This window comes from Phoenix dactylifera, chromosome 2, assembly GCF_051530095.1.
Source record: "Phoenix dactylifera cultivar Ajwa chromosome 2, Ajwa_hap1_PhDact_Kaust_v1.1, whole genome shotgun sequence".
NCBI lineage: Eukaryota > Viridiplantae > Streptophyta > Magnoliopsida > Arecales > Arecaceae > Phoenix > Phoenix dactylifera.
In genome coordinates this window covers 50,312,758-50,337,101 of record NC_143191.1, presented here as the reverse complement: position 1 = coordinate 50,337,101, position 24,344 = coordinate 50,312,758, and the positions used below count along the sequence as shown (strand labels likewise).

Below are 24,344 nucleotides of genomic sequence, written 5' to 3'. Positions count from 1 at the left end.
CATGCTGTGCCCCCTTTCAACTTAATAATAATGTAATCAATTTTTGCAAAATCCACAGCTGGCTCACCCCTTCATTAAGATGCAAAACCCATATATTAGCTATATATCATCTCATGCAAAAGATAAATAAAGGAGAGATTTCGAATGAAAACTCACAAAAGCTTGCTTATCAGATTAATTTTTGTCTCAGTTTCCTTGAAGTACTCTGTCGTTACGAAATTTGCAAAACCTCGACCATCCTCTATGCCGTGTACTTGTCTAAAATAATCATCTAGGAACTCCTTTCCAATAGAAAGGATCAAATACAAATTAAAGAAGAATATCATGGACACAAATGAATAGAAAACATAGTGATCATAAAACTCAAAATATATAGCTTATCATCTTTCAGACTCACCTCATGAAACAGTTCCCTGAGAAGGCCTTTGTGCTGCTTCTTAAGCTGTTGGACATCCATAGCTTCTCCTCTTCTCCACAACTCAAGTTCTCTCTTTGATTTGAAAGTTTTAAGAAACTATTTGCAGATTAGGGTCTTGATTTATAGTGGAAACTAGAAAGAGATAATAATTGAAAGCAGAGTAACAACAAAGTTTTTAAGAACATTTGATGTTTCCAAGAGGAACAGACTAACAATATTTGTCTATTTCTAAAATGAAAACATATATTAATGAGAAATGAATGGCAAAAATCCGTGCTAGAAAGTTGTAATGGCTTTATTACATGACTTCACAAATTCGTTGGAGCTACTAGGACCCACAAAAAGGCTTTCAGGGAAGGAGCAAAGCTACTATTGTGCGAGTAAATTAGATGCCTCCATAGGAAACAAACTAACGTACTTGCCTATTTCAGGAGCCTATAATTATTAATTGATTCGAGATAAGCTTAAGAATTTGTGCTAGAAAGTTGTAATGGCTCTGAAATTACATGACTCCACAATTAATTGAAACTAGTAGGACTCACAGAAAGAATTTTGGGAAAGGAGTAAATGTGCCACTATAAGACAAAATAATAAGCATTGATAGGATAAAGATAGGCTTTGAAAGTTATAACAGTTCTAACATTATTAGCTTCATGGATTGGTGGCAGTAAGTAATAAATGTTAAAGAATTTAATGGAAGGAACAAAGCTGCTATCATTTATGTGTCAATTTAAATAAGAGATCCAAAACATCTTGAAAAGAACTTCTACAACATGAGTTCAAAGAACATAGAGGTAATTAGAGTTGTTTTTTTTACCTTTTCTAGGAATATTCTCTTTTAATACAATGTGAGACATTGTAACCTGACGGGTTATAAAAATTATTTTTTTTTAACAAAATAAACTATGGTTTAGGGTCCTAATATAGTGGCACTACATTGAGGATGAACTCCACATATTTTTATTGATACATCCTTTTGACATTCAATGTTCTAAAGAGTATGAAATTAATGCTTTCCCATTAATTCAAGAAGAGATTGAACATACTATTGATATAATTAAATATATTCTACAATGTGTTTGAAAAAATTTGGTGTTCCTAAAGGCAATAAGTTAGTAGCACTTATCAATTTTAGAAGGAACCAACTAGGCAAAAGCATATGATTAAAAATGTAACGGCTTTGACATCACTTATCTCCATGGATTTCTAAAAGTTTAGTGGGGTTTATAATAGAAGTTTCAGCAAGGAGTAAAGCTACTAGCATGCATATAATATTTAAATTAGAATATTAAGATTTTTGAAGAAGGATGCTACCACATTAAATTAGAAAAAATATAAATTTAATTAAGGTTTTTTATTTTTCTAGGAATTATCTTTTCTACTATGATGATAAAAACTTTGTAACTTGATAAGATTAAGATTGCAAGATATGATATGTATTTAATATTCGTACCTTTTACCATTCTAAAGTGGTGCCTTTGTTTTAATGTCCCTTCATGGAGGACCTATATTTTTATGGAGACATCCTTTTGATATTTAACATCTCTAACAGGACAAATTATCAGTACTTATCCATCCATTCAAAAAGACACTACAATTACTAGTAATGAATACTAGCATGAAGTCTATAGAGCCTCAATTTATAATAAAGGATTAGAAAGAGATATACTTAAGAAGAAAGTATTGAAGCAAAAAAATAATCAAAGAGTATCTAATAAAGTGTTACAACAAACTTATTTCAAATTCTTTCTAAAGTTCAATGTATACAACAAAATTTCTGTGAAAATTCAACATTTCCAAGGCATGCTGACTAAGGATACATGCCAATTTCAAAAGCAGATACAATTTATTGATCATAAATGTAAGGCAAAATTCTCTACTGGAAACCTTTGAGGGCTTTGGCATTGCATAGCTCCATTGGTGGGTGTTGGTGGGGCCTAAAAAGAATTTGAAGAAAGGAGTAAAACTACTAGTTAGCTCTAAAAGAATTTAGAGCTAACTAAACCCTTCTACGTTTTCTAAAATGCTTTATAAAGGAGTTCTAGCACATGAGCTAAAAGAATGTAAAGCTAATAATCTCTACTACTAAGATGTGAATAGCTTTGGAACCCAAGTAGATTGTGTTTTTCCTAGAAAGTTTCATGGCAATACATTGAGGATGAACTCCACATATGCAGATACATCTTTTTGACATTTGGGGCTTGTTTGGTTCGCGGGAAGTATTTTTCCTCCTAGAAATATGATTCCTGGGAAGCAGATTCCTAGGAAGAGGATGCCTAGAAAAGTACTTTTGGCATGTTTGGTTGACCATGGAAAATTAACAAATTTTCAAAGTGCTTATATTTGATTGACCATCCACTTTCTTGGAAAAGTTATATATAATTCCTATTATACCCTTAATAAAAATTAGGTCTTTGATACCTCTTTAATGCTTCTTTAATGCTGAAGGATCTTTTTGGAAAAAAAATAAAAATAGAGTGATTCCTGCCTCATGGGAAAGTAACTTTCACATGTTTCTTATGGGAAAGAATTTCTCATAAAATGTGGGAATTATATTTTCATAGGAATACAATTTTTCCGTCTCTCTCCTTTGAAAACTCCAACCAAATAAGAGGCATCTTGTTACTTTTCCGTTGACCACACTTTCCTTCCTTCTTTTCCCGCGAACCAAACGAGCCCTTGATATTTCTAAGAGAACTAGAATATTAATATTTTCCCATTCAAGAATAGACTACAATTACCGATGAAGAATGATACTATGGAAGTACCAATTATAGGCAACAAAAAGAATTCAATGAAATTTAATTTTACAACTCCGAGAAATGCAATGTTCCCAAGGGAGACGCACTAACAATTCTTGCCAAATTCAAAAGTGACTGTTAACATTGATGAGAAACGAAAGGCAAAAGTGTATACTAAAAGTTTTGATGGCTCAAATATTACACGGCCCCACAAATGGTAAGAATTAGAAAGACTCATGAAAAAAAATTTAGATATTTTCCAAAAAATTTCTACCATATGAATTCAATTATAGATTATATCTTACATGATATACACCATACAACCGTGTATGCTGATAACCATAGCCGCTTATTTCTATAGTAATACATCAGGATAAGTGTTTGCTAAATAGAATCGATGATTAATGGTGTGCAGTGTCACGAGGTGCACATAGTATAAAATATAATTTTTTAAATTAAAATAATTTAATTACTTGCAAATAAGACTAATAAATGAAAAATTATTCTCCATGCTGTGTACACCGTGTGGCGGTGCATGCGGCCAACACATATATTGCAGTTTCTATAGACCTCATCCATTGAACACATATTTTGATGCACAATCATAAAACGAACGGCCGTGATTGTCCGTTGGTGCATGTAGATAATTTTTCCAAACAACCTAAAAAAGCCGGCCGTTCCGCCAAGCCCGGTGCTAGTGTTAATTGCAAATAAGACCCTCAACAAACCTAATATCTCATGAACACTCGATTATTGTTCTCCCGAATATACGGCCGACCTCAAAATCCCTCGGGATACCAACCCTAGCTAGAGCTCGGAGATTTCCCACTTCTTCTTGGATAAAAAAATTTCGAACTTGTTGGTAATCAAGAGGAGTCTTGTCTTCTCGAGCACCTCCAACTGAGGTAACAATCTCTCCTTTGCCGTATTTTCCGTTGGTTTTTGTTCTCTCTCTATTCCTTTGTTATGAATCGCGGTAACTCTAGATGATGTGCTCTGTCTTCCGGATTCGAGATTGTCACTTAATTTGTTGGCAAAATATTGTTAGGAACCATGAGGATATGAACTGTTAAATTCGTATAGATATGATGGCATGATTTTATTTGTAGAAGGTAACTCTGCTGGATTGTGTGGATGTCTTATATGTTTCTCTGCCATTGGATTCTACTTTGAATTAGAGCTGCTTTACTATCCCCATTGGTATGCTTGAAATGTAAATAAATAAAAATTATGTATATTATAGCTATGATTTTTCACAAAATAAACTGTGATATGAATAAAAATGGTGTATATCAGTTGTTAGATGTTAACATAATAGCCCTTATGCTTACTTTCTAACAAGCATTTTAATCATTAGATGTGCATCTAACAAAAGGACAATAGCTTTTGTTGCGGGGTTTTCACCCCGGCAACAGTCCGCACACCAACCGAGCAGAGAAAGCGACTGCGTCCTCACCGAGGTATTGTCCGCTCTGGGCCGGCCTACGATTTTCCCTCCATGGGTTCGTGAATGAGTTGCTCGGGGAGTACCAACTCGTCACGGCGCAACTTGCTCCGAACGCATGGAGGACGATTATCGGATTTCGGTCCTTGTGCATGGCATATGGGATCCCGTCTTCCGTGAATGTCTTCCGGCGGCTCTTCATGTTGAAGTCCAACCCGGGAGACGGAGAGTGGCTCTATATCGCCCTTCGGGGGGGTCGGTCACTCTTCCAGGGCGCTCCGACGTCCATTCACGACTGGAAGAAAAAAATTTTCTTTTTTGGGTTCCGAGCGGTCATGGGGGTTCGACCTTAGGTGGAGGCAGAGCCGGCTCAGGACCGCCAATAAACTCCCCAGGCTTTCCACGCGCGAGCAGGGGATCCTTAACGCCGTTCGCGGCCTCGGGGATGGTATTCTTCATGAGCGAGGACGCTCTAGTCAATGTCGGTCTGAGCTCGGCGCGCCCTCAAGATAAGGGTAGTAGTAACTTAAAAAATTTTCTTTCTTTTTCCTCATAATATTTTACGAACTTACTTTGCTCGTCCTTGCAGACATTGCAAAGATGGTGACCAAGAGCGGAGCTTTGTACGCTCGGTTCCGAAAGAGGGCAGCCGAGCTCGAAGGAGTCCCGCCCGAGACAAAGAAGAAGGCCAAGGTCTCGGCTGATGGGGCCGCCGAGAGGAGCGCTCCCCGAGTTGAGCCCCCCGAAGCTGCTCGGAGGGGGGGCTCGAGCTCCGAGCCCGGAAGCTCAGCAGGAGCCACTATGGCGCTCGCATGCCCGACGCCAATCTCGCGAGTCCCTGGTCGGTCGCCCGTTCGACCCGAGCGCCCGGCATTCGAGCCGGGCAGCAGCCGAGGGGTCGCGAGGCCGCCTTCGCCGAAGGCGACAAGGCCCAGCCTCCCCGACCCACCGGAGGATGAGGGCCAACAAGAAAGGCGGTCCTACATTCCGGAATGGACAGTGTTCGAGGGCGACTCAGCCCTCAAGAACGTTGAGACGGCGCGGCAGATCTTCCGCGTCGCACTTCTTTCAGCCGACAGGGCGAAAATTCAGGCCATGAGCTTGAACAATTTTTTGGAGTCACCTCGCCTCCCTGCTATTCGGATAAATCTTCATTATTTACTATTATTTATTCCTTACGCTTTTAGCTTTTATGCCCTAATTCTATCCTCGGCCTAATTTCTGCCTTGCTTACAGCACCTCCACGAGATCGAGACACTGATCTCGATCGGTGCGGACTGCAAAGAACGAGCTTGTCGGTGTTTACGGGCACAAGAGGAGGCCGAGAAAAAGCTGGCGGAGCTCGAGCTCCACAAGAAGGAGCTTTTGCTTAGAGTGGGGGCCACCGAGGATGAAGTCCGAATTGTGACCGAGGTGCTCGAAGAAGAGAAGGCCGCTCATGTTCTGACTAGATCAGAGCTGCGGGCTGCCGAGGCTTGCTTGGCCGAGGTGCGGTCCCTGCTCGTCGTCCGCGAGCAGGAAATAAAGAACGCGGAGCTTAAGACCGAGCAACTCGAAGCTCAACTCGGAGCTCGGGAGAAGGAGGCCCAGGAGCAGGCCCAGAGCGCCGTTCAACTCTTCCGTGAATCGGAAGAGTTCCGCGACCTGCTCGAAGAGGAGGCCGTGAAGGGGCTCATTCAGGGCTTCAACGACTTCCGCAATCAACTGAAGCGGCTCTGCCCCGACTTTAACCTCGACCTGCTTTAACCGGGAGCGGGGTTCGAGTTCGAGGCAGATGACTCGGTTGAGGCGGGGACTCGGGCGGTTGAAGAAACCGCTCAAGAGACCGAGGCCGCTGCCGAGGAAGGTCCGGCGGGAGCACCCGAGGCTGCTCCCGAGGTTGCTGAGGACGGCTGGACCGAGACCGCCACGGAGGAACCAGCAGCTGCTGAAGAAGGTCCGACGGGAGTTCCTGAAACTGCCCCCGAGGCTACTGAGGACAGTGGGGCCGAAGGGATCCCGGCTGCTGGTGCCGCGCTCGCCCCCTAGGGTTTTCTTTTTTGTTTTGTTATTTTTGTGAAGGAGGATGGCCTTTATGTCTGTTATACGGCCGAGCCTCAATTTTGTACTCAGCCTTCGGGCTTTTCTTCCAAATGAACTTTCTTTCTAAATTTGTGTGGTTGACTCAAGTCTTGCTTTTCAGTAGATCTAAGTTTTTTCGGGTTCACTCAAGTTCATGGACTTGGGCTCTGCGGCCTCAACCACGTTCATTACGTAGTCAGACTTAGGTTTGGCATATTTGCCAAGTCCTTGACTCGGGTCCTAAGTTCGCGCTGCTCGGACCCTCGACCAGCGATATCGCGGTATTTAGGTCCGAGACACTCGCCTGTCCTCGGGCTCGTCAAGCTTTCGAGCTCGGCACTGAATCCTACCGAGCCCTAGGACCTGAGGTCGCTAACTTGGCTCAAATGTCACAGGCTCCGTGAGCTCGGAGCTCTAGTTGCCAAAGCGAATTGTCGGACCCTCCCCCCGACCTAAACAAGTCTAGGTACAGGCCCGATGCAAGTCCCCAAGCTCGGGATCAAATTTCACTGAGCTGCCGATATCAATCGGACTAGGGTTCACTGACGAGTGGTGCGCGTGGGATCGATGAGGTCGGCCCATGATTGATCCGGCAAAGCGCCCCGATGCTGGTCGGGACTTTATTTGAGCATTCAGTTGATGCAGGAATGAATACAAGTACTGATTAAAATGTACCTTTTGTACCGTCGGAGTCGAGCGGCTCACGCTGAGGTCGGCAGCTTTGCTCCTCAGCTAACTTTTGAGGATGCTCTTTTGCTCGGGGTCTGCTTTCTGGGGACACCAGCACACTAGGAGAAATAGTTGTCATTGGAGATCTGTGGGCGTTGCCTTGCGGTCATCCACAAATATTTTGGGGGCGCTTCGTTGTCAATCACGAACATTTGTTGCCGATCACGAACGTTTGTTGCCGATCACGAACGTTTGTTGCCGACCACGAACGTTTGTTGCCGACCATGAACATTTATTGCCGACCTCGAACATTTATTGCCGACCTCGAATGTTTGTTTCCGGGGGGCCGCGAAGGTACTACCCCGTCATTCCGAGGTCGAGGGAGCTCGGGCTCACTGTCGACTCATCGGGGCATCTCGACCTTAGTCGAGGAGGCGCTACGGGGGGCCGCGAAGGTACTACCCCGTTATTGATGTTGAGCGCTGGCCGCGAAGGTACTACCCCATCTTTCCGAAGTGTCAAGAGGTCTGGGCACGCACTGTCGACACTTGGGGCATCCCGAACTCTATCGGGGAGGCGCTACGGGGGGCCGCAAAGGTACTACCCCGTTATTGATGTTGAGGGCCACGGAGGGCCGCGAAGGTACTACCCCGTCTTTCCGAAGTATCGAGAGGTCTGGGCACGCACTGTCGACACTCGGAGCATCCCGAACTTTGTCGGAGGATCGTACGCAGGTCGAGGGGTCTGGGAACGCACTGTCGACCTGCGACGCTTTCCGAGGTCGAGGGATCTGGGAACGCACTATTGACCTCGGGGCATTCCGGCCTTAGCCAAGGTATTTGAGGAAGATCGAGACCGAGCTCGACATTGACACCTCGAACTTTTTGCTATAGGCGCCCGGCTTCGCCCGGTGCTAATTGTAGTATCCGAACGGGGTCATGTATACGAGCCGGGCCGGGTCGTCTGGGAATCACGAAACATTTAGACATCAGGAGAAACGCAGCACAATTAAACAATTGTAGATAAGTTATTGTAAAAAGGTGAGACTTATGCTCCAAACAGAGATCCCCTTGGGGTTCTATTGGTAATACACCCGGAGGTTTTCAAAACTCCAGCTTCGTGGAATAGGGGTCCCGTCGAGAGACTCCAGCTTGTACGCCCCGGATCGCTGGACGCGTGCGACCCGGTAGGGTCCTTCCCAATTCGGGGCCAACTTTCCTTGCTCGGTCGGTTGAGAGACTTCAGCCCTTCTGAGGACGAGGTCCCCCACTTTGAAGGATTTGATTTTGACTCTGGCATTGTAATATTGCGCCGTCTTTTGTTGGTACCTCGCCATGCGGACTCGGGCGGCTTTCCTTGTCTCCTCGTCTAGGTCCAGGTTATTTCTGAGCTGCGAAGAGCTGGAGTTGGCGTCATAATGCTCTACCCTTGGAGAAGGGAGCCCAATCTCCAATGGGATAACAGCTTCCGTTCCATACGTCAAATTGAAGGGAGTTTCGCCGGTGGGTACACGGAACGTGGTCCGATAAGCCCACAGGATGTTGTATAGGTCTTCGACCCACTGTCCCTTGGACTGCTCGAGCCTGGCTTTGAGCTCCTGCAAAATAGTACAATTCGTTACCTCGGTTTCTCCATTTGTCTGAGGATGTGCGACCGAAGTGAAGCAGTGGTCGATGCCGAGCTCGGAGCAGAACTCTCTGAAGCGAGCGTTATCAAACTAGCGGCCATTGTCTGATATGAGGATGTGGGAAAGTCCGAATCTGCAAATTATTGACTTCCAAACGAAATCCTGCATCTTCTGCTCGGTGATCCGGGCCACTGGCTCGGCCTCAACTCATTTAGTAAAATAGTCGATAGAGACGACCAAAAACTTCTTTTGCCCGGTTGCCAGAGCGAACAGTCCCAGGATATCAATTCCCCATTGGACGAATGGCCAAGGGGAACTGATCGAGGTCAACAAAGTCGAGGGTCGGTGTTGAATATTAGCGTTCCTCTGGCATCGGTCACGTCTCCGAACGAAGTCTAGCGTATCCTTCTGGAGTGTCGGCTAGTAATATTCCTGGCGTAGATCTTATGTGCCAGTGCTCGGCCTCCCAGATGATTTCCGCAAATCCCTTCATGGACTTCGCGCATCGCATAATCCGCCTCTGTCGGGCGGAAGCATCTAAGGAGGGAAGAGGTAAACGATCTCCGATAAAGCTTGTCTTCGTACAATATGTATCGAGCGGCTAGACGCTTGACTCGGCGAGCCTCGCATTCATCACTGGGGAGGGCGTCATCCTGCAGGTAGCTGACGAGCTCGTCCATCCAGCTCGGCTCAACCTCGACGCAAAGGGCCGGCTCGGGTTCCTTCGTGCTGGGCATCTGAAGATACTCCAGTGCTGCTGCTTTTGGAAGCTCGCTTATGCGAGAGGACGCCAACTTTGACAGTTGATCTGCTCTGAGGTTCTCCGACATGGCAATGTGTTGGATGTGGAAAGAGCTCAGAGTCGAGGTGAGATCCCGCACTTTCCGGAGATACTCCTGCATCGTGGGCTCTCTGGCTTCGAAGTCGCCCAAGATTTGGTTCATAACCAGCTGGGAGTCGCTGAAGACCCTTAGGTCCTTCACTTCCAGCTCCTTTGCCAACTTGAGCCCGGCGATGAGTGCCTCGTATTCCGCCACATTGTTTGAGGCGGAAAACTCGAGGCGTAAAGCCTGCTCGGCAACCACTCCATCTGGACTGGTGAGGATGAGGCCCGCTCCACTACCCCCCAAGTTCGAGGAACCATCGACGTGCAGAGTCCACGTCGACCTCGGGGTCTGCTTTGTTGGTGCAGGCTCGAGCTCGGCCTCATCTGGCACAGTGCACTGGACTATAAAGTCGGCGAGTGCCTACGTCTTGATCGCCGGTCTGGGTCGGTACTCGAGGTCGAACTCTCCGAGCTCGACGGCCCACTTTGTAATTCTTCCAGCACGATCTGATCGTTGCAGAATTTGCTTCATCGGCTGGGCGGTCAACACGGCCACCGTGTGGGCTTAGAAGTAGGGCCGGAGCCTCCGAGCCGAAACGACCAGGGCAAAAATTGTCTTTTCCAGCTTTGAATATCGGGTCTCGGCATCCCTCAAGACTTGGCTGGTGTAGTATACCGGTTTCTGAAGCTTGTTCTCCTCTCGAACCAGGACCGAGCTCACTGCAATTGGGGAAACCGCCAAGTACAGATAAAGGAGCTCACCCTGCTGAGGCTTCGTGAGCAAAGGAGGAGAAGCGAGAAGACGCTTAAGCTCTTCAAAGGCTTGCTGGCATTTCGCCGATCACAAGAAGTTCTTCGGCCGCTTGAAAGTCGCGAAGAACGGAAGACAGCGCTCGGCAGATCGGAAAACAAATCTCTCGAGAGCTGCGACTCGTCCTGTAAGCCGCTGCACCTCTTTAACTGTCCTCGGGGGCACCATCTCTTGAAGCGCTCGGACCTTCTCGAGATTGGCTTCAATTCTCCGTTGGGTAATCACGAAGCTAAGGAACTTGCCTAAGGTGACTTCGAATGCACATTTTGCAGGATTGAGCTTCATCTGGTATCTCCGAAGCATGGTGAACGCCTCGTCGAGGTCAGCCACATGATCCTTCGCCATTCGACTCTTCACCAACATGTCATCGACATAGACCTCCATGTTTCGGCCTATTTGGTTTTTAAAGATTCGGCTGACCAGCCTTTGATAAGTGGCTCCAGCATTCTTTAAGCCGAAGGGCATCACCTTGTAGCAATAGGTGCCCCCGTCGGTAATGAAAGCCGTCTTTTCCTCATCTTCTGGCGCCATCCGAATCTGGTTGTACCCTGAGAAGGCGTCCATGAATGTCAACAGCTCATGTCCCGAGGTGGAGTCTACGAGCTGGTCGATGCTGGAAAGTGGGAAGCTGTCCTTCGGGCAGGCCTTGTTCAGGTCAGTATAGTCCACGCACATGCGCCATTTTCCGCTAGCTTTTCTGACGAGGACCACATTGGCGAGCCACTCCGGATAGGATATCTTCCGGATGAAGCCGGCCTTGAGGAGTTTGTCGACCTCCTCGGCCGCTGCTCGCTATCGCTCTGGAGCGGCACTTCGCTTCTTTTGTCGCACAGGCTTACAGGTTGGCTTTACTTGGAGTCGGTGGACCGCGACCTCCGGATCTATTTCCGGCATATCGGCGGGCGACCAGGCGAAGATGTCCATGTTGGCCCGTAGGAAGTTGATAAGGCGATCCCTCTTGCGGGCATCAAGGCCAGAGCCGACCTGCACGGTTAGCTCAGGACAATTTTCTCGTAAGAAAATTTGGGTGAGTAGCTCATCGGGCTCTACCCGCTTCTTCTGAGGGCCAACCCGTGTCTCTAAAGTTTCAGCCGAGAGCTTGTCATTTGGCACCGAAGTTGACACCTTGGCTAGTTGCTTTGCCTTGTAGGTCGCCATTTAGCATCACCTTGCTATCACCTGGTCCCCACGGACTTCGCCAACTCCTAGGCTGGCAGGAAACCGCATAAGTAGGTGACAGGTTGAGACCATGGCTCGAAGTGGATTGAGCCCTGGCCGTCCAAGGATGGCGTTATAGGCTGAGGGCAAGCGCACCACGAGGAAACCCATCCTCACGGTACTCTCTCGGGGGGCGAGCCCGACCGTAACCAGGAGATCGACCTCGCCCTCCACTGGAACTGAGTCTCCGGTAAACCCGATCAGTGGGGCGTTCACCCTCCGTAACTGCCTTTCTGTCATCCCCATTCTAGAATAGGCATCAAAGTACAAAACATTCGCCGAACTTCCATTATCAACTAGGATGCGTTTTACATCAAACTTGTTTACGACCATAAAGATGACCACAGCGTCATCGTGGGGAGTTTCAACTCCCTTGAGGTCCTCATTCGAGAAAGAGATGACTTCAGAGGTGCGGGAGCGCTTTAGAAGAAGTCTTTTTCCAGCGGGTTCTCCGGCTGGGGCCCTCCGATCTATGGTGTTGATAGTGCCAGCAATGGGTTTGTTAGCATTCGGCTCTCCATGCTGCACGACGTCCTCCACTGGTCTTTTTTCTTCACGCCGGTTCCGCACAAACCGGTTGAGCACTCCTCGGCGGATGATTGCCTCGATCTCGTCCCGGAGCTGGAAGCAGTCCTCCGTATCATGACCGTGGTTCCGGTGGAAACGATAGTACTTCTTGGGGTTGCGCCAGGCCCCGGGGTTCCGCATCGGGGGCGGAGGCCGGAAATAATTCCGACCCTCGATCTCCATAAGGATCTCAGTCCGAGGAGCGTTAAGGGGAGTGTAACTTTCGTACCTCCCGTTGGATATGCGGGGCCGTGGCGGAGATCTCGGACGAAGCGGGGTTCTTGGTCGGAGCGGTCCCCGTAGCCGGGGTGGACTCTTCAGACGAGGCAGGTTCTTAGCTCGGCGCGGAGACGGGCTTCTGGGACGGCCGCGCTCCTCATGACGCCTCTTTGCTTTTTGGAGGTCTGCTCGGCCCCGCCTCGTCTAGAAGCGACGGCTTTCTCGGCTTTCGCGTACTTCCGCACCCGGACTAGCATTTTGGTGAAGTCAACTGGAAAATTCTTCTCGATGGAGAAGAGAAACATATAAGACCGAGCTCCAGTCTTGAGTGCCGACATGGCTATGGACTGGTCGAGCTCGCGGACCTCCCAAGTTGCGGCAGTGAAACGGTCCAGATATTCCCTGAGCGACTCTCCCTCCCTTTGCTTTATATCGAGGAGGGAGTCTGAAGTCCGCCGCTGGGGTCGGCTGGCAGCGAAGTTGGCGGCGAACTGCCTGCCGAGTTGCTCGAAAGAAGAGACCGTGCTGGGTTTCAGCCTGGCGAACCAAAGACGAGTTGCTCCTCGAAGCGTTGCCGGAAAAGCCTTGCAGAGCATGGCCTCCGAGGATTCTTGCAGTGCCATCAAGGCCCGGTAACTCTCCAGGTGATCGAGAGGATCGGTCATGCCGTTGTAGGGCTCCACCTGGGGCATCTTAAACCTCGGCGGGACCGGCTCATCCTCGATTTATTGGAAAAAGGGGGACCTCGTGGTAAATTCGAAGTCGCCCTCGCGTCCCGCCCTCCTGCTGTGGAGCGCCTCGATCTGGCGCTCCAGCTTCTCGACTTTCTTGTCGAGCTCGTCGCCCTAGGGGATCGCCACGGTGGTCTGCTCGGGCGCAGGTTGCCCTGGGACTGACTCGACCTCCGACGGTTGCGGCCAGTCGCCTGGACCCCTCACTGGGGGTTCTCTCCAGGATGCTCGAGCATGGAGATCTTGGCCTTGGGGGGCTGGTCCACTTGAAGGGGGCACCGGTTGAACCAGGGCCTGAGGAAACGGTGCTGTCGGGACGCCCCTAGGTTGCAGGCCTTGGACAGCAGCAGCCAAGGCCTGAACCTGCTGCACCAAGGCATCAAACTGTTCCGGCCAAACTTGAGGAGTCGAATCGGCCGGAGGTGGTGAGTTCTGGACAGAGTGTCTAGGGCTAGGTGGAAGACGTCGGGAGGCATTAGAAGCTCCCTTGCTTCTCAGCTTCATGGCCGCGACTCGGGCCCTTCCTCTAGCGCCAACTGTTGCTGGAATTTGGACCCGGGGGTGACCACTGGGCCAGGAAGGAGGAGCTCCGGTGAGAACCAGCGGGCGGCGATCTGGCGGCGCGCGACGTCCTCCGAGAGACCTGCAAGAAGCCGGCGCCGGAAACCCCGGTGCCGGCCCTCCGATGCTTAAGTTAGAGGGGGCAAGTGTATGAACGGGAGTAGTCAATGTTCAGAGTTTTTTCTTCTCCAGTCCCCTTTAAAATGGGGAAGTTCCCCTTTTATAGAAGGGGCTGGGTTACCTGTGATGTGACGGGGCAAACAGTCTGTAGTACGATTGGGCATGCAGTAGAAATCAATGCTCGATCGTGTGAATCAATGCCGTTACTGTAGGAGATTAGGCCGAAGCTCTCGAGTCATCATGGAGTCATACCATCATTCATAGCCAAGTAGGTTTGCCGTAAGAGGCTTGATGTCCGTAGATAACAGAAGCCATACGTTTTAATTGTTGAGCAAGCTGAGTGCCTGCAAGAGCCATACGCTTTGATTGTTGAGTAAGCTGAGTGCCTGCAGGAGCCATACGTTTTGATTGTTGAGTAAGCTGAGTGCCTGCAGGAGCCATATGCTTTGATTGTTGACGAAAGCAAGGCGTGGTTTTTTGGTCGCGCTGCGGGGGGATGTGACCACAGCGCGAGTCGGGCGTCTCTGGGTCAGTAGGGCTGCTCGGGCGCTTCCGGGTCAGGGGGTTTGCTCGGGCGCTTCCGGGTCGGAGGGTCTACTCGGTCTGCTCGGGCGGCTCCAGGTCGGAGGAGGTCTGCTCGGCTATTCATGCAGGCGTGACGAATATTTTCCCCCCAACAGCTTTCATATGAAACCCTGAGGTTCTCATGCTCTACCTAATCCCTTAAACAAGCTCCTCATCAAACTTACTGAGCTAAGCTCAAACTCAACACCATTCTAAGATGAGCCAATCTTTAGCAGGGCGGTCCCTACCTGAAGCTTCGCTTATTTAAACCTTTATGGAGAAATAAGGAAGCTTCAGTAATCTAGCGATGCATCAACAGTCTTGGACATAAAACAATAGCATTCTAGCAGGTATCTCCAGGTCCCTCCTGCAAGGACTGGTACCAACAACTTATAGGGTTTGCTTGAACTATTTCTGAAAGCTCTCTGACACTGTCAACATAAAAAGAAGTATCTCATGCGGTATTATTGCTTAAAATGAAAACTTAGGGAAAAAACAGAGGGCATAAATGCACGCTTAACACAAGCCATAGAAACACAAGTCTAAAGGCTTTTGTTTGCTTCTTCCGCTTATAGTATATATATTTACTAACATGTTCTTTTACACATAACTTGAATAACATTAGTACAAACCGCACGATGACAAAAAATAAAATCCAGATGACCACCACTGCATTATCTTGTACTTCCAAATGTGGCAAAACAAATAAGGTGATTGTATCTTTAGACAAAAAAAAAAGATCCACCCCCGACACAAAAAAATAAGAAAAAGAAAAAGGGATCCAATATATAAGAAAATATAGGAATAGCTTCAAAGGCATCCCTTTTCCCCACCTTTCTCCAGTATCACTGTCCTATAGACTCCCACCAGCTGCCACAATGAGGTGCTTCAGCTACAAGTAGTTAAAGGTAAGCATGAATATGATTTAGCGAGAGTCAAACTCTCATTGCCGATTTTTTTAAGAGAAATATCTAGATATCTGGTGTAAACTTGTAGTTTGTTTCTTAAAAGAGATTTTTCTTGCTTAGATTGTTGCAGATTCATTTGCCATCTGCACGAATCTAAACTTATTTTCAGAATGGAAATTTCTATGATGAATCAGAAGAGGATAGGAGATAAAATCCATGAATTTAATTTGTTAATGAGATAAGCATATAATGCACACCAAGTGGAGTAAGTACTAAGTAGCTAAAGAAATTGTAAACTATTAGTGCTCACCCCTCTCAGTTGCCATTTCTGCAACAATTTTGGAATGCCCCACATATATTGAAAAGTCTTCTAAGACCAATCATGTTCAGAAAACCCATTTTAGACTGATTTAGATTAAAAGATGTGTGTGCGTGTGAGAGAGGAGGTGGAAGAGAGTTTTATAAATGGACGTATATTAAGCTCCCTGAACTATAAACAGCATAAAGGACATAAAAGAAGAGTTGCAACTCCAGAAAAGTTTGAAAATAAAGACTGCATACCTCGTTTTGGTTTTGGAGTTAGGCAAGTGTTTAATCTAGCTGATATAACCAAAGGATCCCACGGCACTATAGTATGCAGGGACAAGCTTGCACATAGAATGGCCATCGTATAAATATAGTAGACACGTTGGTGCTCAATTCTTCACTATTGTAGCAACTTATACAATTCTTGTAACAAAATTGTGATCTCCCTATATGTTTGAGTTTAAACAATGATTTAGTTAAATCTATATCTTTCCTTTTCCTATCTTCCATATGTCATGCAAATGCACTCATGTTCCAACAGTTAAAGGAGAAGTTACTTTAGAAAAGTTGATGATAAAGGAATTACCAGTGTTCTAGAAGTTATTCTTCTCATGAGATCATTTGTTTTGAAGGATCTTATGCAATGGCGTATTCCAGTATTATTTCTTAAGAGATTTGCTATAGAAAAGTTGTTCCATTAGAGGACCAGTTCCCACTGAGGGGTGATATTTTGAGGAGTTTCTAGTTGAATTAGTTGCCTTATAGCAGAATTTGTGTGTATCCTTGGACTGTGATGTTTCAAGTTATTTTTCCTAGTTAAGCCCCTCATGCTGCTTCTACCATTAATTGGAGGAATAATGAGTTGAAAACAAGACTAGTCAAGGCGACAAGCAGGTCAGGAAATAAATGATACAGAAGCGATTTGGACCATGACCTCTTGCAATTTTAGCTCTAAAACCACATTAACTAACCACTTGATCCAAAAGCTTTTGTTGTTAAGGAATGGATCAACATCGTATGGTACGCGTAAGAAGGCTAATAGCCCAGTTTACTAATTAAATTTACTTTGCTGACAACTTGAGTACAATATCTATTACCAATTCAAAACCATGATGTATTAAGACTATTTATATAGAAACAAGGATACATTGATAGATATTTCACTACTCTCTACAGATAATGGTAAAGATTTGGATTTCAGCATGCGTATTGGACTCGAAAGCTTTCTTCATAAAATCTTTGTTAATGGTATTTTATGAGTTTCAAATATGCTTTAGTTTGGTGTAACAAAATATAGTGTAGTATGTGGACTTCTCCATGTTGTCGCCATTCATTTGAACTCTATGAAATTAGAAATCATAGCCATCCAAACTTTTCTCATGTGCATTGCATATATTAAGATTTATGATATAGAAACAAGGATACCTTGACAGCTTTCTTCATAAAATCTGTGTATTGGACTCGAAAGCTTTCTTCATAATATCTTTGTTAATAATATTTTGTGAGTTTCGAATATTCTCTAGTTTGGTGTAACAAAATATAGTGCAGTATGTGGACTGCTCCATGTTGTCTCCCTTCATTTGAACTCTGTGAAAGTTAGAAATCATAGCCATCCCAACTTTTCTCATGTGCATTGCATATGCTAAATATTAAGATTGATGATATAGACACATAACAAGTGCAGCATGTGGACTTCTCCATGTTGTCTCCATTCATTTGAACTCTATGTAAACTAAATCATAGCCATCCAAACTTTTCTTATGTGCATTGCATATGCTAAATATTAAGATTTATGATATAGAAACAAGGATACCTTGACAGAAAGGTATCTCACGTGATGCTAACCATGTCACTCTTTTTTTTTTCCCTTTAGGACTGACATTTGGTGCATTCAACATGACTTTCTACTTACAAATGCTATTGAGTTGGTGTGTAATCCAAGTCACACATTTGAAACACTACAGAATCTGAGTTTCCATGATACTGACATTCCATAGAGCCACCAACAGATGGATCTCTAATGGTTTATAAATCCAGAGCAAGCTTCTTATGTTGAGTAAGAGCGTTCAGATATCTTGTCGCATTGTACTCTTCTGCATCAAAGAGTTCCTCTGAATATGTCCTCCGGATAAGTGGCTTGTGAATCCCTTTCATGGACTCAGACCGCATTTGTTCACCTTCTAGTAGCTTTAATACCTGCACCAACATAAAATGCTAATCATTTGAGGTCCAGACTTATATCTTGCAAATTAAGATGTATCTGGATTCAGAGTTATGTGCATGCCTGACTCATCTGAGGTCGCAAAACCGATGAATGCTGAATGCACATATAAGCTGTTTGTGCTACACATCTCACTTGCTTCAGGTTGTAAGCATCATTTAGGAAAGGATCAACAAGCTCCTTGATTTCATTCTTTTCAAGTAATGGCTTTGCCTGTTACAGTATGTTGGAAAATTCTATCATTGTAGATGATGTGCTGTACCACCAAGAGATGTTGACATATAAATAAGTAACACATACCCACATTACTAAACTTTGTTGTGATGCATTTATTGCTCTGCGTCCGGTAATAAGCTCTAGCAATAGAACCCCGAAAGCATATACATCAGTTTTCTCATCAACTATCCCATGAGTGCAGTACTCAGGGGCGAGATAGCTGCTCAATAAGAAGGCAAAATGGCAAGAAGTAAATGACCAACCTCACAATAGATCAATGATGACAAGAACAGAAGTAAAAGGAGAAGTAATTATTCACCGACCCAAATGTGCCTTCGAAATTTGATAATGTATGGTGAGTCAACTTGTCAGGCAGCCACATAGCAAGGCCAAAGTCACATATCTGGATCAGAATAAAATAAGTAACTGTGTCATGTTTCTTTAGAAAAAAGTGTCTGAGTTACTTATGCTGAAAGCGTTTATTTAATCAATGTTTTTTTAAAGAGTCATATGAAGTTGTGAATTCTAATAACAAAGCACAGAGAACCTAATCAATTGGTTGAATATGAATTTTAGTAATGCAAACTACAAACTGTATGAATCCATCATATCTGCACTTAATATAACAATGGAAGCAGTAAACCAGTAAACCTTTACTTTTCTTGACAAAATATTTGTAATTATCCTATTTCTTCTTCATATTCTTTTAAGATTTAACTGATTGGCAAAATTTTCATCTCATTAGTTTGTTACAATTGGATCAATGTTTTCTTTTTGGCCTCTTCGTTTTTGCCGTCCATGCTTATCAATGGCAAAAATTTGCAATCTAGACAGACATGTTCTTCCCAACTTTCTCTCACAACTTGCACCCTCATGTTAAGACTTTTACCCAGATCGTGCCTTTCTATACTATCCACTGCACATTATTTGTAAGGAAAATTAAATCTTCTTCCTATTAATTGCAATCCCTTAGCTTTGCTTCATATATGCATTTTAAAGTCCTCCTTTTCTTCTACCTACCGGCAGAGCTTTTCTGGATCTTCCTGAATTTCCATGAAAACAATTCATTTTTCATGGGACTATATAATTACGTGGGAACTTCAATGACTTCAACACAATAATTCTCAAATAATCCTTGTCCAATAAAAGAAGAAATTTAGATTATGGAATTTTTCCAAAAGTCTCACAATATGCTGCACATACAGATCGCAGCAGAATTATTAGAATATCGGTGGTAAATCTAGTAGACAATGCCTGAACAAACTTGATCTACATGAATGATACCTGTGGTTCGAAGTCATCAGTAAGCAACACATTAGCAGCCTTGATGTCTCGGTGAATGATGCGCTTCTGACACCTCTCATGAAGATACTCAAGACCTGTTGCTGTCCCTGTGGCAATCTTGTATCTCACATCCCAGTTTAGTTTATCCTTTGAACCTAACAAAGGATTAAAAAGATTAAAAACTGCAACAGAGGAAAAATGATTTGAAAAGATTTTATGTTGACATAACTACCATGAAGAAGAGTTTCCAAGCTCCCATGAGAGGACAGCTGTAAAACAAGATACATGCCTCCTTCAGTCCCAACGCCAATCAATTTGGCAGTGTTTGGATGATTTAGATGGACTATGATTCCCAATTCAGATAAGAAATTTTTTGTTCTTTCATCTGCTGTTCCTTGGGTAAGTTTTTTAATTGCTACAAGCTGTCCATCTTCTAGGCTTCCTTTGTAAACCTCAGCATAACCGCCTTTCCCTATAATGTTCTCTACAATAGAAAAGAGGAATGGAGATTTTTTACACTAAACTTGATATGCAGCATATGAAAATAACCTGATATTGTAGCTTAACATGCAAAGAAAGAAATGCGACTTCGAAATGTCCTCTTGATCATTGTCCAATTTAGCATTGAAGCATGAGAAGACATGCAAACCATATCTTATTGGTTATTTGATTACCATTTCTGAATTACTACAGCAGATCTTTATGAAGTTTATTTTTCACCATTGCAGCAGTCCAATTTGAACACCAGGTCAATTGAACAGCAAAACTTTGTCATTCCAATGTCAGAATTTTAGGACCTTTAAAATCACATTTACCACAGAGTTACTGAATTAGCACTCTCATATTATGAAAAATATGACACTACTTAAAATAAAACACAGACATATGTTTAAGAAAATGCAAACAGAAGCAGGAAAAAGAAAAGTACATGTTAAGATACAATTATAAACAAATCAAAAATTACCAGGATCTTTATCATTCTGTATTTTATCCGTTCAAACGGTGTCATCTATGGAACACAGTCAAGAAGGGTTTAGCAAATTCTGTGATCACCTACGCATTTGATCTCAGCTCTCAAAGTATGGATCCAGAATTCCTATTAGAGCAACTTTAGACAAGTGAAGACCTTGGCATATTGCCAATGAAACCTACTTTAGAAGTGCAAACCTGGGGGCAGCTTCCTTTAAGTCACAGTTTGGGCTTATGAAACTATGGAACAACCCTTCAAAACTTCCCTAGACATAGAATCTAAATGAACAGTGAAGATGACAATGTTCTGAGGCCAAACTGGAATGCAGCAACAGGATTGCTCTTCCACAGATTAACAAACAACATAAAAATAAAAGGGAATAGTAATAACTGCTAAAGACTCACCATAAGGATGTCTTCACAGCATAATTTAAGTACCACTAGAAATCTACTAGAAAGGATAGGTTATTCAGAGAAAAGATCATGCTAAGATGAGCCAACCTGGCCTGAAGTTATTGGTGGCTTTCTGGAGCTCTGAGAGTGTGAAGTTCTTCCAAGAAGGTTTGAAGCAGCAATTGTCATAATCAGTGGTGGTGTCTGATCTGGGGCCATGAGTCTCCCTATTGCTCTTCCTCCTTGATAGCTTTGGGACTCCGAGCGGAGGAAAACTGGATAATCTCCTCATTGATTTCTGCTTCCAGAAACGAAAGAATCCCTTCCATAGGGAAGGGCTGTTCGAGAGCAATTGTGTTTCAGAGCAGGATGTGCTGGCCTTCGAAGAACTTGTCTCCGAATCCGAACACCTCAAGCCATCTTCGAGGACTCCTCTAGGAGATGATACCTCTGTCGCTTCTAGGGTATCCTTCTCCATGTCTAGTGACCTCAAATCTATGAAGTGGAAGGGAGAATTCAGACATGAACATGATGAAAATTATATGAAAGAAAGAATGGAAGATAAAGCTGGCAAATTACCTTGAGCAGAAACAGAGACAGATAACAAGCTGGTTGTATCTTTATCACGGCCTGAAAAAAATCCTCCTATTCGAGGGGGCTTTCCACTGCACTCTCTGGATATATTGGCATTTTCTCTGAGAAGGGAAAGAAGAACACATGTTGGACTAAATGGAAGAAATCTGTGCATATATGGAAAAAAAGCAAAATATGTGCTGAAATTAAAACCCATATAATAAAACAGTGAGCATACTGGCATTAAGATCAGGTACAGATAAATCCAATTTTTATGTTTGTGCCTGTGTGTGAGTGTCTTGGTCAGGAAAGGCATGGAAATAAGAACATGTCTTCTTTCTTTGAAAAAAGAAACAATAATAGAAGAGAACATGTCTTCAATGCAAAAGAATTGATGCCTTAAGAAATAAAATAACAAAATCCCATAAGAATAGAAGGGTAAAACAAAAGAACATAAGAGAGGAAGAAAAACCAAAGAAAAAGGAAAATTGAAGTTTTTTCTTGAGGAAAAGATGGGCACTTAGAGGGGCCCATCAGAAGATTCATTCATTGATAAGAAAGGAAAAATTGGAGTTCATGGAAAGAAAAACTGAGGCAGAGGAGGAGAACCAAACATCATGGAACAGAGATAAAAAGAAAAATATCCATGCCTAACAATGAATTTTTTTTTTCTTTCTGTTTTATAAAAATCATGTCGGGGATGAGCCATTTTCAATGAAAGTTGGAGCATGGAAGGTTCCAAAATGAAACTTTGCACAGAAGAAACCAAGAATATCTTTTGAACCCAATAGATTTTGTTTGATAAAAGGAAACCAAGATCTCCAAGACTGCTAATTATATGAACCTTTTGCAGATGAACAAAAGAAAAATACAACCCAAAATGAAAACTTAGAGACATAAAATGCATAAAACGACGAAGTGGGTGAAGAGATGATACCCTGGAGGGGAGTCACCAATTTCTTCGATGAGATCATCCATTTGATCGCTGCTGCAAAATAACCAGAGGCACATATAAGACAAGAATGGAGACCAGCTACCCTCAAGAACTTGAATCCTCTCCTCCTCTTGTGCTCCCAAAGCCAAGCTTTTCTTCTTCTCCTACATGAAATCTTCTTCCTCTCAGCAATGCAAGAAGAATTAGTAGTTGAAGAAGAAATGCTTCGCTGTGTGGATAGAGCTCATGGATTCCAGCGACCGTTAGCCTTACCCCACCGTCCGGGGATGCATATCCTGGGCGCGAGTTTTGCTCTCGTCCACTCATTTTTAATAATAATAATAATAACAATAATAATAATCAAACCATAACAGCTTTACATCAAACAAAAAAAAAAAAAAGAAACATAACAAATGATTTTTTTTTTTTTGGATCCGATTATAATCTTTAAACCTTGTTTACTCAAACCATGGTGGTCGATCTCTCCATTTCTTTGCTCTTTAAATTGCCTCACCCAACCACTACATCTAAAAAAAATAAAAAAGTGCATTTTACCACACTTGCCATCATTAAATTTGGAAAGGATCAGGTATATACAACCATATCCGGAGAAAATTGTAATACCTAGAATCACTTTATGATAGAACATGACTCATTAAAAGTTGTTGCAACTACAAAATTGTATTAGTATAGAGATACCTATTCTACTGTATAATCAGAAGAACTACGCTCATGAAACCCAAAATTTTTGCATTTCCACCACCTCCTGCAATATTATTGTTATCTATATTATGTCACATGTATATGCGCCATAATTTAGTCTCTCTAAAGCAGCTCATAACTCTACCAAATTTCTAATTTTTTCCTAACCATCAACCATCCTCCAATTTGCACTAGTATTCTTCTTTTCTCCTCAAGATATCAGAAAGTGTCATGATTGCTCCATCCAGCTTCTCTCCCATTCAGCAAGGACAACTTGCTTATATTCCCTACTAGGAAAATTTCACTTGCCTTCTAATCCTCACCCATACACTTACCCAAGCTCGTCTACGTCCATTACATTATGTCGAAGTAGCAAGTGACTTGCCATATTTACAACAAAGAAAAGAAAACAAAAGAACAAAAATTAGCATGCGACCGACACTTAAAGAGTCATTTTCTTGCGTTAGGTGCTGATTTCTCTAAAAGAGTGATACCAAAGCATGCATCAACGCTGTAGTACAGTGTTAATTACTACCAAACAAAAACACTATAAAACATTTTTGAAAAGCAATCCTAACTGTTGTACTTTTGATGATTTGATTCACTGCATGCATATTTACTGCATGAGGGCTCGACAGAGGCCAAACAGTATTCTAGGAGATGTTGTTGATGTGTAGGACCAATGATTTGCACCTTGTAACTAATAAATTATAGATTTCTATGTAGATGTCTTTCTTAGTCTTTCCTGTTAGGTATGAGTCCAAAAGAAATTAATTAGAATCTCTAGTTAGTAGTCATGGAAAGTAATGCTATGGTTTACCCTCTATTCACCTAGATCTGACCATGGTTCTGGAACCGCCGGTTCCGGTTTCACAAAAACCTAAAATCTTAATCGTAACCGAAAATAGTCGGTTCGGTTCCGGTTCTAGAACCGCCAGTTTCGGTTCCGATTTTAGACGGTTCTGATTCCGATTTTTCAACATAAATTATAAAATTTTGAAAAAAAATAGATTGTGTAATTAATTTGAAAAAAAATAATAAATACAAACAGATTGTGTAATTAATACAAAATGATAATTTGTACCTCATTTTATTATTAACTATCAAAGTAAATTTTAATAATACAACTAGATAATATCATAAAAAAATAATAAGTTACATTAAATAAATTTGGAACTAATTTATTTTATAATAAATGGAAAAAAAAGAAAAAATTAGGCTCCGGTTTCGGTTCCGGTTCGGTTCCATCAAACCTAGAATC

General features: G+C 43.6%; 1 protein-coding gene and 2 long non-coding RNA genes across 4 annotated transcripts; 1 reads left to right on the top strand and 2 right to left on the bottom strand.

Annotated features, from left to right (window-relative positions):
* Nucleotides 1-735, bottom strand: LOC149768387 (uncharacterized). The gene is made up of 3 exons (XR_016399687.1): nt 398-735; nt 157-281; nt 1-69 (listed from the first exon to the last, which is right to left on the bottom strand). It is a non-coding gene; the product is annotated as an uncharacterized LOC149768387 (long non-coding RNA).
* Nucleotides 736-3,897: 3,162 nt separating this feature from the next.
* On the top strand, nt 3,898-17,838 carry LOC148714884 (uncharacterized). The gene is made up of 2 exons (XR_015975781.2): nt 3,898-4,064; nt 17,665-17,838. It is a non-coding gene; the product is annotated as an uncharacterized LOC148714884 (long non-coding RNA).
* On the bottom strand, nt 17,532-22,856 carry LOC103707537 (receptor-like cytosolic serine/threonine-protein kinase RBK2). Of its 2 annotated transcripts, XM_088716793.2 has the most exons (10): nt 22,655-22,856; nt 22,385-22,435; nt 21,454-21,569; nt 20,983-21,369; nt 19,745-19,996; nt 19,513-19,667; nt 18,552-18,631; nt 18,313-18,448; nt 18,076-18,225; nt 17,532-17,987 (listed from the first exon to the last, which is right to left on the bottom strand). In XM_088716793.2, exons 1-10 carry the CDS (start codon nt 22,672-22,674, stop codon nt 17,817-17,819), a joined length of 1,518 nt encoding a protein of 505 aa, XP_088572919.2. In that variant the 5' UTR covers nt 22,675-22,856; the 3' UTR covers nt 17,532-17,816. The 2 variants fall into 2 exon arrangements, 1 of the variants encoding a protein (XP_088572919.2); XR_003385810.4 differs by lacking the exon at nt 22,655-22,856 and having other exon boundaries at nt 18,317-18,448; nt 22,385-22,646.
* Nucleotides 22,857-24,344: the final 1,488 nt, after the last annotated feature.